Genomic DNA, 15,292 nt, shown 5'->3' on the forward strand with positions numbered 1-15,292 from the left:
AGTTTCAGGCCATGCTGTGCATATTTCTGGAGGTATAGATGGCAGGGAAAGAAACAAAATGTGATTAGAAGTACAAAAGGGAATAGCTGGGAAAAATGAGATGAGGCGAAGACAAAAGTTTCCTGTGAGATGCTGTTGATAAGCAGCCAAATTGGGATGGAAACCACACTTTAGGGAGCATGAAATTGGCTGAAGCGGTTGAAATATCCAATGTATAGCAACCAGCTTTGTACTGGCTCTGGAAGTGGAAGGAATGACTTGATGCGATCAGACTGCGATCTGACACATCTGTTAGCACAGTACTTTGACCATGTAAAGTATTCTGTAAGTGCAGCTTATGATTAAAAGGGCTGTTTAATTCATTATCTCCAGTGTTAGCATTATGGATATTTCTGTAGTTCTGTTATGTTAAGCAGCTGACCCAAAGGAACATTCATTTTCCTGCAAAACAAATTCTGTGCAAGTTGGGACTGATGATGTATCAATCAATCACATAGACCTTTGAGTTGGACATGGAAACCTGTAATGACAGTTGACATTTTGCAGATGGAAAAAATAGATCCGTTTAGGAACAGGTTTAAATACTGCTCAGTCAATAAGTATTTCTGGCTTTAGCCATTCAAAATGGGTGTTAGAGAGCTGGAAATAACCCCATAGTCATCCAGTGCTGCTCGAAAGTAACTTGATTTCTACAAGACATGGCACTGGTAATGGTCTTGCTTGTTCTGATGGGATAAAATGACAGCATCACTATCTAGGACAATGGGATAATATTTGTGTAAGAGCTGTTTGCCTATATTTGACAAGATTTCCAGTCTCCAGAATGATTTTGTTGACTCTGTTCTGTAGGTGACAGTCTGAAAGCATTTAATGATAAAACACAACCTGTCTCTAAAAGGAGAAGGTATCCGGAATTTGCCTCTGCTTGTGAAGAAAAGTTCCATTTTCATGTGTTGTTTCTGTCTCTTGCTTAGCCTCGGGCCATGCAATGCATGTATCCTCTTCAATGTCTTAAATGATCATAGAATGGCTTGGCTTGAAAATGACCACAGTACTCATCCTGTTCCAGACCCATGCTATGTGCAGGGTCACCAACCACCAGACCAAGCTGCCCAGAGCCACATCCAGCCTGGCCTTGAATGCCTGCAGGGATGGGGCATCCACAGCCTCCTTGGGCAACCTGTTCCAGTGCGTCACCACCCTCGGAGTGAAAAACTTCCTCCTAAGATCCAACCTAAACCTCCCCTGTCTCAGTTTAAAACCATTCCCCCTCATCCTATCGCTCTCCACCCTTGTAAACAGACATTAAATGCAGCCTTCCTTTTTAAAACAAACAGAAATCCTGGTAACTGTCTGTCCTCAGGGCTGACGTGCTGTTAGGGAGTGGAGTCCATCATCTTTCTGTAATGGACTTCTGGAGGGATGCCAAAGCGTTTCCTGAACGCAAGGGAAAAGGTGTCTTTATCATTCGACTTCAGTCATGGGGAAAGACTGTAAATGACGCCCTTGTGGTGCAGAGCTCTTTGTTCCTGGAGATTGAGGGAGAAAATGAAGCTCTGTTCTGTTTCATGCAAGCTGAAACTGATCCTGGATAGGAAAGGGAGGGATGCTTAAATTCCATCTTCTTTTTTTTTCCCCTTAATAAATCTGATGAAAACATAAGCTCAAATTGCAGGAAAGCTTTGCTCCTTCAGACAGCTCGACTCTTTCTGTAGCCTTTTTACAGCAAAATGCTCTCTGGTTATTTCAGAAGTGATCAGCTCCTCCTTCCTTTTTATTTTATGTTGCAATGGGTACTTATTTTAGCTGTAGACTTACAGACTTACATTACTTACATGGGATTCTGCAGAATAATTATTTGTTTAAAGTAAATTCATTTTGTTTCGTCTTGCTGTAAGTTTAAAACATGCACTTCTTTTTGAAGTCTGAGCAGCCTGAAAGATGATCAGGTTTGTTCTGAGAGGGAATTTTAAAAGGCTGCTGCTAATGACATCTCTTTTGTCTCACACTCCTCCTTTTCTTGTTATTCCTTCTCAGGACTATTTTCCTCGTATTGCTGTTCTCTCAATATGCCAGAAATGTCAAATTTCCTTTACCCATTTACAAGTCAAAAAAAGGATGGACAGCATATAGACTGCAGCTGTTTAAGATGTTCCCTGTAAGTAGCTGAATTTATTCTTCAGTGGGTAAAAGTGACCCTAACTTTATGTCTGGGGTCTTTTAGCTTGATTTTGATTATTTTCTTAGTAGTACAGTAGATGGCGAAGGTGAGATAAAAGCTTGGTTGTAGTTATGGGAAACTTAACCAGATGGCTTATTTACCATAAGAAGCAGTATCATTGTAGTCTTGCCAGATCCCATCTCTGATGAAGCAATGAAGGTGATGGAAGGGGTAGAGAAGGACCTATGTTTATGCATGTAGTGAAAGCCTAAACGGAGCCCTTCAAAAAAAAAAGGATGATAAGACCATTATCTTCTAGTCTTATGAAAGCAGTACTCTGTTTCCCCATGTGAAAGGCTTCCTTTATTTCTGTTAACATTGAGACTAATTCACGAGACTAATTCACTAGCTCATATAAGTGCTCGTTTTGAGACTTTTCCATTTGTTAGCAAGAGAGCAGACCTACTCTAAAGCTTCTGTAACAGCACCTTCCTTAGAGGAAAAAGATACTTAACATTTTACTGATTTACTGCTTCTTCAGATTTAAAGTATCACCTAAGATCATACTCAGATGCGAGTGCAGTAGATATTCTGTGCAAAAACTGTTTGCTTTGATGCATGTTGCCAACGATAGTTGATTTTTAAACAGCTTCTTTATCTTCTTTCACAGATAATTTTAGCTATTTTGGTGTCGTGGTTACTTTGCTTCATCTTCACTGTGACAGATGTCTTTCCCCCCGACAGTTCCAAGTACGGCTTCTATGCTCGCACAGATGCCCGACGAGGAGTGCTCTTGGTAGCTCCATGGTTCAAGGTTCCTTACCCTTGTAAGTATGTTTGGTTGTAAGGGCTGTTTTCTTTTGATAGTCTTTCAATACCATTTTTTGCTAGATTTTATGTAGGTAAATCTTGACTTTTAATAATGTGGATGTGACTGTATATTTAACATGGGGCTTCAGGTAAATGATTGATTCATCTCTACTTGCCAGCACTGTGTCAGCTGCAGTTGATGTTACAATGATAAGGAATGGGTTATTATGATTGCAGTAGCTCTCTATTGGAGTTACTCATTCTCATTGTCAATGGAATCACTAATGCATGGAGGTTTTCCAACTTAATACGTTTCCCTGCCCCATAAAGGCAACTGTTCCTGGATAAGCACAACTGTTAGACATCAGTGCAAGTGTTCTGACTTCCAGAATTGGGCCTATGGGCAAGCTGGTGGATGCCACTCAATGCTTGTCACTCTATGCAGAAGAATGCATAGAAGACAGTGCAAAATGCCTTATGTGGCATCTTGGCTGGTTTTATTCTTTTGCCAGCTACCTCTAAAGCTGTTAAAGGCTTTTTCTTAGGATATAATATAGAGCTGTACACTGGTTTGTGCTTGTGCTGCTCAGAAACTACCATAATCATAACAGAATAATATTCTTCCAGAACAGTGTAATAGAAACTGTTACAAATGCCCATACATCATAATGAAGTATCTTCGCTGCGGTTTTTCATATGCTTTGTTTCTAGTTAGCTCTTAGGAAAAAACTCATTTAAAGCATTGCTTGCAGGATGTATAATAGAAGGTTTTGGGGAAAGAAAGGCAGAAAATTTTTTCACCCTGATTAGACCTTTCTTATTTGTGAAGCCTTGTTCTTTCATGCTTGTGCAACTTAAAGTTCCTTTTGTTGCGAGACGCTCTTTATTTCAATGAGATAAAAGCATCAAGGCAATGACTGTGGAAAACCTGCCAAGCTTTTCTGCAGGCTTAAGTTAATCTTACTTTCCCTTGTACAAAAATGTATTGGAAGTTGTTTGTGCAGTGATCATAGCTGGCTGTTGGACGTTGTCTTTGTTTGATAGACTAAACTTATAACTGAAGGCTGAGTTTTCAGAGGAATGATAATGAAGAGGCGTTTGCTTCACTGATCTGGATTGTTTTTTTCTCTATAAGTAGTTCAGATTCCTTCTGAGCAGGAGGAAAACCCCCAAACATGATCAAAGCAGTTGGTTAGATGGTTATTCCTTTGCTCCTTTAATCTAATCGAACTTGCCAGGCTGTGTGACTGCGAAGGGAGTTTGTTGATTCCATTAAAGAATAATAACTTGCTGTACGTTTTGATATCTGAATTGTTTTATGTGGCATGAGAGATTTCAGTTTTGTTTTCTTCACAGTTCAGTGGGGACTGCCAACAATTTCAGCTGCTGGAGTTATAGGAATGCTTAGTGCGGTTGTTGCGAGCATTATTGAATCAATAGGAGATTACTATGCCTGTGCCAGGTTGTCTTGTGCTCCTCCTCCTCCTATTCATGCGATAAACAGGTATGTCAAAAAAGAAAAAGGGAAAAAAATGAGTATCAATTCTATTTTCTTATGCCATTTTTTTTTTGCCTTGGGACAAGACAGGATTGTGCTCTGACATTGTGTCAAACGTGAGGGCCAAGGATGTGAAATGGAAGATGGAGGAGCTCAGTCCAACTGTGATTCAAATGTAACATTAGAAACTTAGTTCCATTCCTGCTGGGATCTATAGAAGTTAAGAAATAATACACTTTCAGTGGGGATGGAACTCTAAGTCACTTCTCCACATTGAGAGAGCTGGGGCTGTTCAGCCTGGATCAGAGGAAGCTCTGGGGAGACCTGAGAGTAACAACATTGCAGTATTTAAAGGGGGATTATAGGAAAGAAGGGGATAGACTCTACTAAAGAGTCTGTTGTGACAGGAAGAGGGGAAATGGCTTCAAACTAAAAGAGGGGAGATTTGGATAGGATACAAGGAAATACCCTTACTGTAAGGGTAGTAAGACATTGGTGTGGGTTGTACAGAGAGGAGATGGATGTACCATCCCTGGAGATGTTCAGGGTCAGGCTGGACAGGGTTCTGAGCTGTGATCAGCTGTGGGTGGTTCCATTCATTGCTGGGGAGTTGGTCTAGATGACCTTTAAAGGTCCCTTCCAACTGAAACAATTCTATGATTCTCTGATTTTAATTTCCTCATTTTAGGAACGTGATTATCTGAAATGCAGAAAATCAGAGCACAAGTTGGTTTTCTAGCTGTATTGGAACTTGAAATGTCAATTACACAGATGCCTTAACAGGCGCTGCAGTCATAAAGCACCATCTGAGTGAATCTACACCAATACAAATATGACAATTCTCTGTTTCTGAATTACAGAGGAATTTTTATTGAGGGTCTCTCCTGTGTTTTGGATGGAGTATTTGGCACAGGGAATGGATCCACTTCTTCCAGCCCTAACATTGGTGTCCTGGGTATCACAAAGGTATGTTCTTAACCTTAATCACTCAGTGACTTGGGTATTATTTTGTCTTCTTGTGGTTGGTTTATGCTATTCTCATATTTTTTAGCTACACTTTGTGCAGACTAAACTTTGTACAGTATTCTAAATTTAAGTGTCAGCTGTTGTCTAATAGAAATCCATTCTAGAAAAGGGTGCCAAAAATCTTCTTTTCATTCTGAGTTTAGAAATGTTTGTAAAGGAAACAATGCTAAATAAACCATCCTTTTGAAAACCAGCAAAGTATTCCAGGATTGTAGTGGTGTTAAGTTAAGCATAGGTACTGTAAACTGCATAGAAATTGATATTCCTTTGGATCTCTTAGCTCTGAAAGTGTTGCCAGAGGGCTGTTTTCAGTGTCTCATTTTGACACAATGAAATATAAGTTGAGATCCTTAGGTCTTGTCTACATCTGTACTAGGATATTACATTGACAGAGCTAGAGCAGGAGCTGCAATCAAGGTAACTTCGAAGTTAAAATGTCTCCACTCTGATATGTTTATAGATCACTGAGTGTAGTTAAGGGATTACATTTTGGGGGGAGTTTCACTCAGCAAAATATGTAAGCAATTGAGGAATTCCTCTGTTTACGCACTGAGCTGGATGGGTGGTTGAGTGCTCTGCTGAACTGGGGGAACCTTGGGCTGCAGATGGATTTGCTTGACATTGTTAATTTAACCTTGTTAAGTAATATCAGCAAAATCACTAAGAGCAATTTACGTTGTAACTGCGTACATCCTGTTGTGTGTTTGGCTTGGGAGCTATAAATCCACTTCATGCAAGCAAGATACGGAATGTGTGTGCTCCTCTTGAAATAACTCATCCCTCAGCTTAATCCAATATAGATGATGGATTTATCTTCGGCCATATTTTTTCTTCTACACAAAGGATGGCTCTGTTTGCTTTTGCAATGGAATATAAATACTAATAGCACCATCTGCTGTCTGCATAAGTCCTCCTTTCAGTTGGTGGAAATTTCCTAGCAGAAAGTTGCTAGAAAAATCCTTAGAGAAAGGTTTATTTTGTTCTTCTCTTACTGTTGTTTCTTTTGTAGTTCCATGAATTAACAAATCTGTTTTTATTAAGTGCAGGAATGAGCATGCGTTTTCTCTTGAAACAGAGAACAGAGTTAAGTACACTTAGGTTTGTTCACAGAGCATGATGGAAGAATTGGCTGTGCCTTATCCAGAGTGGCACAGCTGGATGGCTGTGCTCCAGTGTTTTGCCCTGGTTTGCTGTCCAAGTATTTGTCCCTAAAACATCTAACCAGCTTTGCAACTTCAATTTATATTAGAATTGATCTGTACAACTTAGATATTCTGCTGTTCTTTGGAAAAGGCGGTCTTCAGTGCTCATGAGCAAAGGCTAAATAATTCTAGTGATCCCATTATACCACTGCAACTCTTAAAAGGCATATACCTGCCTTGAAATTAGTATTGGTTACATTTGAATTTTGAATTCGAGTCTTCAATTGGATGGAAAGACTGCAAAGTCTTTGAGCTATACTAGACAAGAGGGTGATTAATTTTGGCCTGACAAGTGACTTGTAATCATAGACAGCTTATGTCATAATGTTGATGATGTGGGTACATCTTTTTAAGGTACCACATCCTTACTCATATTTACCAAAGCAGTGTCTTAGCATGTATACATGTTCCATGGAGTAATTACATAGTTGAAGCAAGGTGCTGACCAAGATGCTTTTAGTAGCTTTCAAATCTCCATTGAAGCTTAATGTATTTGGCTTGTAGAGGCTGATCAGTGTCACTAGTGTGGGGGTTTTTCTTTCTTTAAAACATCTGGTTATTTCATACAGCAAAGTAGTTTTAGACCAAAGTGTTGGTGCTCATAGGGAAAGGAATAGCTTTATTTACATGTAAATTGGGAAAGCTGCAGGCTAACTTGTATGAATTTAACTCATTTAGCTTAGTCACATGCGATTAACAAACAAATTTCAAGTTCCTTTTGAAACACAGTATTCTAATAGAAGGTCTGCAGAGAGCTTTGCTAGAAACTGCTGTACCAGTATAACGTTTTTATTTCTTGTTCCTCGTGGACCTCTTAAGCAGCATAACGCTATTAAAATGTTGAACATTTAGGTTAATCAATTGCAATTACAACATAATGCCAGAGAGCAACTGCCCTGACGTCTGGATGCTTAAAATAGGAAAGGGAAGGAAATGCAGACACTTGGTTTCAGCATTAACTCAGCCATGATTCGCATCTGAAGCGCGTTCAGTTTTGATCTCAGAGGGATGTTATCAAATCTCTTGATAATCTGTCTAGAAAGGCTGTATCTCCTTCAGGTGAATTGCATGAAAGGTGATTAATATATGTAATACAGTGTAAAAGGGTGGCAGTACATGAGTTGTTTTCTCTTGCGTTACTGCCGATCTGTTTATAATCTCTCCTAGTTACGGTCTACTTATTTTCTCTATTGTGGATGGGACCATGCCACATGGTTATAGCGACTACAACACTTACAGATGGTTTTGTTAATGTTAATTATAACAAATTTAAAGTTATGTTAGAACTGTACTGCAGCCGTGTTACAGCTGAGTCTGAGGCATTTGTAAAGGCTCAGCAACCTGCAAAAAATATGTGAAAATAAATAATAAAATGCAAGGGATGAACGTGGATGAAGTGTAGTCTTTTTGCCAATGTGCTTTCCTTTTTGTTCTCCTGCAGGTTGGAAGCCGTAGGGTTATTCAGTATGGAGCAGCCTTCATGCTCTTGCTTGGGATGGTTGGCAAATTCAGTGCTCTGTTTGCATCCCTGCCTGACCCCGTGCTTGGTGCCCTCTTCTGCACTCTCTTTGGTAACGTATGTTTTTTGCTCCTCTTCATGTCTTCTATGGCAGTATCTTTCCTCTAGTCCTGCATTTGTGTGCTATCTTTTTATTATTTTAAGAAGGAAAAAAAAAGACTTAAACTTGTTCTGTTTTTATTTAGGGATGATTACAGCTGTGGGTCTGTCTAACCTTCAGTTCATAGATCTGAATTCTTCTCGCAACCTGTTTGTACTTGGATTTTCCATTTTCTTTGGACTTGTCCTTCCAAGCTATCTCAAACAGAATCCACTGGTGACAGGTACGTGTTTCTGTTTGTATACATGAAGTCCATGCTAAGTAAATAAGAGGAAATCCAACTTGTGGGGGCAATAAAAGCTATAGGTGAGAAGACAGGTGAATTCAGAGGAAAATTAATGTGGATGTTGAGGTTGGAGTTGAGTGTTTCAGTGGGGTACATCCCAAGTTTTCTGGGTAAGATTGCAGAACAACACCAGGACACAATTGCCAGCTGGACTGAAAGAGGGACTACAAAGGTGAGTTTGAGTTGCAAAAAGAATTGAAAGAACAGGGGGAGGTACAAAGCTGGTCTTGAAAACTAGGAGTTTGTTTTTATTCTTCAGCTTTTCTTGTCACACTGACATGTGTTGTGGTATCTGGATTTTAATACACTCAATTTCAGACTGTAGCTTTTGACAGTGAATGTCATGAAAGGAGGGCTCTGTAGATGGGCTCTGAAACTTGTTTTGAAAATAAAAGGCTTTTTACAGCTGTCAGTTCAGAACTAGATTTAAAAGCATAGCTAACCTTCTTTAGCTTGCATAGAAAAGTAGGTCATTCAAGCAAAGAGTTAGATTACAATATTAATACAGTGCTCTTCAGTGGAAGATCAAGCAAATTCCTCACTGAACTCAATAGCAGTTTTCCCTTGTAAATCAATAGAATGTGCTTATGTGTGATTAAAGTTCAAGCACACAATAAATTATTTTTCTTTTCTGTTCTAGGAATAGCAGGCATCGATCAAGTATTGAATGTTCTTCTCACCACAGCCATGTTTGTTGGTGGCTGTGTTGCGTTTATTTTGGATAATACCATTCCAGGTCAGTGTGAACTGCTTTACCTGCAATAGTAACTGCTTCTCTGAATGAATATAGTGCAGCATTTCAAGGAGGGAGACAGGAGATGAGGAGGTGAATGCTGCTGCTTTTGTTGATTTTTCTGGAGCAGGGTGTTTCACTCCTGTATGCCTCAGATTCTTTGGTCGTGCTTTGATCCATTTTCAAGTTAAGATCACCATTTTCTTTAAAAATAGAAAATAGCAAAGAAAAAAACAGGCCAGAAGATGCTTAGACTCATAGAATCCTTAGAGTTGAAAGGGACCTTTAGAGGTCATCTATTCCAACTCCCCTGCAGTGAGCAGGGAGATCCACAGCTAGATCAGAGCCTGGTCCAAAGCATGCTCCAGAAAACAACTTCCAGATACATAATTGTGTTTCCTAGTACTTTTATTTCCTCTTCCTAGAAGATTTTCCCAGTGCTTTATTGAGCAAGATGCCTGAGTCTTGAGCTTTGTTTCCTTTCTGCTCTTACTCCTAGTATATGTGTGTGTATGTCTACCCATTTATTTTATTTCTTTACTTCTAGGAAGCCCTGAAGAAAGGGGAATACGGAAATGGAAGAAAGGGGTTGGTAAAGGAAGCAAGTCACTGGAAGGCATGGAAACATACGATTTGCCTTTTGGCATGAACTTCATCAAAAAATACAGGTGTTTCAGCTTCCTGCCCATCAGCCCTACCTTCATGGGTTACACGTGGAAAGGCTTCAGGAAAAGCAGTACCTGCAGGAGTTCAGATGAAGACTCAGAAGCTACAGTATAGCCTTAGTTGAAACTATATTATCTAGTTGTAGTAAAAGATGTATTTGCAGTTTCTTGCTGATTAAGAAGCATTAAAATATATGTTTTGTATATCTGCATTTAAATTCTGGAACCAGAGCTGAGACGGATTTAAAAAAGAAAAAAAAAGAGAGAAAAAAAAAAGCTTTCCTGTTGTGGGTGGTGGTAGCCAGATATAGTGTCTCTGTTGGATTTCTCTTCTTCTTTTTGTCCAAAGCTATAGATACCTGCGTGCCCAAGTCTGCTTATTTTAGATGGGGCTTAGGTTCCTGAAGTATGCAGGTGCTATTGAGAATGTTACTTTTTATGGTGATTTTATTTAAGTCATTGATGCTGGCATTTTTGGCTCACTCATTGCTGGCAATGTTAGTCATGCCAGAAAATCTGAATCCTGTGAAAAGGAAAAAAAAAATAAGAATTCTAATTATGCCTAATCATGTATATATTGTTTCTGACCACTGATTTGCACATTCCATAGTTTCAGATCCCTGGAAACCAGACTTAGTTTAAACTGGCAAATCCTGACATTACTTTTCAGATGGTTTGATGGTTCAGTCAGATGCCCAGACAGAAGTTTCCATAAGAACTTTGCCTGTGAAAACTCTGAACGACTTCTGTTGGCTTCTTGCTTTAGAAAGAATCACTCGCTTTGTATCAGTTTGCATTTATAAGCTTTTCCTTTTTCTGCCTGGCTTTTAACCACCTAACTACTGTCCAGGAGTAGGTTTTCTTTAAAGGGGGATGTATGTAGCTTGAGTTTTACAGAGATGGGAGACTTAACTTCCAGGTGGGACCTGATAGCAGTGAAATGAATGTATGCAGCTAGATGTTTCCTGAAGAAGAAGGTTAAAAAGGTGGTTCAAAGGGAATAACACCTGCATGCACGTGATCAGAATGCAACCAGCATTCACTGGGATGCATCTGTGCATAAATTCTTGTTTGGTTGAGATCCAGTGCTGCCTATGATTGGCTTCTGTTGCATTGCATTTCTTGTTTTCCTCTCTTTGTGGGATTACTGTAAAAGCTCTCCACTTCTACAGAGGCCGTCTTGAATGGCAGAGACACTACATTTGATGTCCTCATCCACCGGATGGTTTAACGGGTATTGGGTCCAACCAGGGCACCATTCAGATATATTATTATTATTTTTTTCCTGGAATAGTCTCAGCTCTGATGTTATGTGAGTGTTCATGCTCATCATGCATTCATCATTAAAAGTTTCAGTCATGTTTAATGTTCTTACTATTGCAAGTTAGTTTTAGACTTCGGTGTGGCCCCAAAAGCATTTTTAAGCTGTGGAGATCATCAGGGAAATGTAGTGTAATGTAATTTCAAGGCCAGTATGCTCTACGGTGCTTGCGTTTTGTGTTCCTGGAGAAACATAACAGTAGATCCTGTAATTCACTGATGTATTTAATCAAGGTTTGACTACTGGACGGGAGCGCAGGAACTCTGTTTTCTGAGTCTACTTCCATGTGAATTTGTTATTGGTTATTGAAGCATGGATGGGTTGGGGTGGGGAGGGCAAGGAAAGAGCTTTATGGATCAGTACTGAGTAGTGTAGGATTGGAATGATTCCATTGATATCCCTTTTCAGCATGTCATGGCTGTTTCCAGAGACATAAAATAATACTGTGGTTGTTTTTTTTTCCATAACAAAGCATGTGTTTGTTCCTGCTTCAGGGAACTTTCAGTAGTTTGCAGTCTTCGTGTCAGTCAGTCTATTTTGAAAGCTGGTCAGAAGAGTTATTGTGTCAAAGACAAGGTTGGTTTGCCTTTAAAACTAAGTCATTTTTGTCATTTGAAGTTCTCCTCTACAGGTAGAATCGTGTTAGGTTTTCACATCCACTTGCAAATAGATTGAAGTGTGGAGACTTCTATTTAGTGGCACAGGGCTTCCAAATTTCCCAACTTCACATGCAACCAAAGATGTGTGAGAGAAATGGAGGAGTTAAAATAAATGGGCAAGGAGACAAAAGAAAATCCAGTCGTGTACGGTAGTTATCATCATGTAAAATGCCAAAGTTGATTGTCAGGAAAATGCTGAGAGGGGCAAAGGTTTGGTATTCAGAGCATTGCCACCTCTTAAAAGCTGAAGTGCATCACTCCCAGTGATGGAGCTGAGCACAGCAATGATTGCCATGTCCTGAGGCTTTGCTCAACTTTTCCCCCCAGATATGAGTGTTATACTCGTTGAAGAGACAAGGCGATGAGAAAGAAATAGTGATCTTCTCTCACCTTTGGATGGGGTGAAGCTTTCTGTGTTCAGCACTGTCTTCACTTGAGTATGTCAGAAAGAACTGCCAAGGTGATTTGTGACACTTGGGTTAAATTAAAGCAGTGAATCCAATGATTCTTCCCTTTTTCCTGGGGCAAAACACCAAACCTCTCCAGTGGCGTAGGCCAGGCTTATCCAAAGAGGTGAAACCAGATGATTCTGTCCAACTTGGATATAATTCTTTCTCAGCTTTTGGTTCTACCATACTGATTCTGTAGACTGGCTGAGAGGTACAGTAGCATTTAGCTGGCATGCTTTGCTTTTCTAGCCACTTAATAACACTAAGATAAATAGTTGTAGTTAACAGTCATTTTTGTAACCAGTTTTGCAATGGAGATCTGCTGAAGCACGTGTAATGTATAGCAGAAGGTTATGATGGTCTTGGTGTTTCCCTGGATGTTCAGGGATGGTTCTGATGCAGCTGCTGCACCCTGAATCTTTATATTGAAGCACGCATCGTGGACCCTAAATATTCCTCCCATGTCCGCTTTTCTACATTAGAGTCTTAGCGTGGCTGGTGTGAAATGCCCTTAACCTGGAGAAGAACGGATTGAGCTGCGGTGCAGCAGTTGCTGCTGGTTCCAAAAGCACTGAAATCCTTTGTGTCAGCTGTTTCCATCTGTGTGAGGGCAGCTGGGTATGGCTGTACACTCAGTATTGTGTTTTATCCCATGTTTGTGATCTCCTGCCTTTCATACCACGATGCTGAGCAAAGCTGCCTAGAGCAGAAGCCACCTGATGGGAGAGTGAAGTGGCAATGAGGTGTTTTGACCAAACGTTGAGGTGGAAGGGCAAATATTCATGGTAGAAAACTCATTTTGTCATATCAGAGATGGTTTAAAATGTGTGCAAAAGGACACAGCTTTGGACTTTTGTAATGGATCTTGTATTCTTTTAGGTTAAATTAAGGATTATTGCTAACGTGTTGAAACAACATTTTTTTTTCTAAAGCAAATACGTGCAAATTATGCCTATAGAAATTTAGGTTTCATAGCGAGCTCAGCTATGATTGATTAATGTTGTCATATTAGAATGCGTCGGCAGAGAGACATGACCAGAAAGTTCAACCTTTAAACCCAGAATTTGCTTTTATGCCTTTTAATACTGACTTGAAATATGACAACTTGGTTTGTACATGAATATTGCAGTATTTTATTTCCATATATTAAGAATAACATTTCCACTCAGGATAATGACTGCGGTTTTTCCTGGGAGGGAGTGGTATGATTGTCATGACAATGTCATGTGATGGTAGAATTTCTTCATTGACGAATCTATAGTAGTTGTGTATACTTTATTTACCCATCTTTATGTTCCTAACCGAAAACTAAAGGGTTTCTTTGTTATTCATCTCCCTACTGAGATCTCAGCACTCCCAGTGCAGAATTGGCTCTTGCAAACTGAAATCCTCAGTGCTGTTTATTACCACAGTTGGTGTGTCTGTAACACAAAAAGGTGTTTGATTGTGCTATAAAAGCACTGCAGGCACACGTGGTTTATAACAGCCAGCTTCCAATGTTCCCCATTGGATGTTCACGCCATCTAATATAACCTGTGCTTAACATGACTTGCGTTATCAGTGTAGAAAATGCATGTGACAGACCAGCGCAGCCCACAGTGTTTCTTTTATGTGGCCTTCTTAAAACCAAAATCTGCTTGAGTAAGTGGGTCACCTTTTCTTCCCCCCCCACCCCAAAATGTCCCACTTTGTGCATGTTTTGTACTATACCTTGCCAAGGCCGACAGCCTTTTTGGGGGGCATGGGGATGACAGGCACTCAATGCTCTCATGTCTCTATAGCTACAACAGCTCATTACAGTATTGAAGAAGGCCACAAGTTTGCTGGTGTTCAGCTTCTGCCCACGAGTCCATCCAGCTGAGTGCTGGGCTGCTTTGAAGCACTGGGGTTCTGCATTTAGAAACATCCCAACTATTCCTGTCTAGTTCCGATTCGACTGTGACTGTGCATTGTCATCCATACATAATCGATATGAGAGAGAGATTTAGCATTGCCTCGTGTAATTAGCTGGCATTTATCACATCTTTCCAGGTCAACCATCTTGCTGCCAGTCCAAATTGTTGTACTTTTGTCTCTTTATGACAACCTTGGGCGTAACAAACTATTGACTGTTCTTAGGCAGTGGGGATAAATATATTTCCTTCTTTCTCATCTTAGTGACTGACTTGGGCTGTGAAACTTCTTTGTTAAGCAAGAGGGTTTTTCTTCCTTTTCTCCCTTTTTCCCCCTTTTTTTTGTTGTTCTGAGATGTGTAATTAATTCTTTTATGGAGTTTTTTTTTGTTTAATTTCATATTATTTTTGTTGTTTTTTTTTTCTAACATTGCTTCATTAAACGAATATTTAAAAATGTAATATTTGGACCAGATGTTGTGAATAATAGTAGATAAAAGCTATTTTATTCTGTATTTTTAAAGCTGTTCGGTATAAATAAACACGGGCATAGATGCAATTTGGGCGGCCTGCTGTCCTGCTTGCTTCCAACAGCTCCCAAAAGGAGAATCAATGGGGAATCCAGATGATGCCAAGACCTCCATGTCATCAGGTGCTGTTGCAGCAGTACAGTGCCCTCCTGATGCAGAGCTCTTCCCATTAAGACATTTGATGGCAGATCAATCCAGATCTTGGTCTGTTGGAAGTGATGCCATTTGCAGTATGTATGTATTAACAGAGCCATTTGGGCAGCCAAACCCTTAACAGTGTTTGACCCACTTATGTGGTCAACACTGATGCTTTTCTAGGCTGTGTCCGTGCAGCAAAGCTGCTAATTACTGATCTCCTGATTGAAAATAAGCCTTAGGGTTGGGTGCTTGCCTAAATGGGAGGCTCTGTAGCCTCTTGGGTGCTGCTGTTGGCTGGGATTA

The 15,292-nt window shown here is 39.9% G+C and overlaps 1 protein-coding gene across 7 annotated transcripts in view; it reads left to right on the forward strand.

Moving 5' to 3' along the window:
* SLC23A2 (solute carrier family 23 member 2) overlaps nt 1-14,880 on the forward strand; it is a 48,075-nt gene extending 33,195 nt beyond the window's left edge. For all 7 annotated transcript variants that reach the window (XM_015882898.2, XM_015882897.2, XM_015882899.2 and 4 more), the window contains 8 exons: nt 2,038-2,158; nt 2,832-2,988; nt 4,328-4,475; nt 5,330-5,435; nt 8,139-8,268; nt 8,402-8,539; nt 9,243-9,338; nt 9,883-14,880. In XM_015882898.2, coding sequence (XP_015738384.1) covers nt 2,038-2,158; nt 2,832-2,988; nt 4,328-4,475; nt 5,330-5,435; nt 8,139-8,268; nt 8,402-8,539; nt 9,243-9,338; nt 9,883-10,115 — 1,129 coding nt within the window. In that variant the 3' untranslated portion in view covers nt 10,116-14,880. The remainder of the gene's footprint in view (nt 1-2,037; nt 2,159-2,831; nt 2,989-4,327; nt 4,476-5,329; nt 5,436-8,138; nt 8,269-8,401; nt 8,540-9,242; nt 9,339-9,882) is intronic.
* Nucleotides 14,881-15,292: the final 412 nt, after the last annotated feature.

Source organism: Coturnix japonica, chromosome 10, assembly GCF_054131305.1.
Source record: "Coturnix japonica strain WE chromosome 10, WE-NBRP24, whole genome shotgun sequence".
Lineage (NCBI taxonomy): Eukaryota > Metazoa > Chordata > Aves > Galliformes > Phasianidae > Coturnix > Coturnix japonica.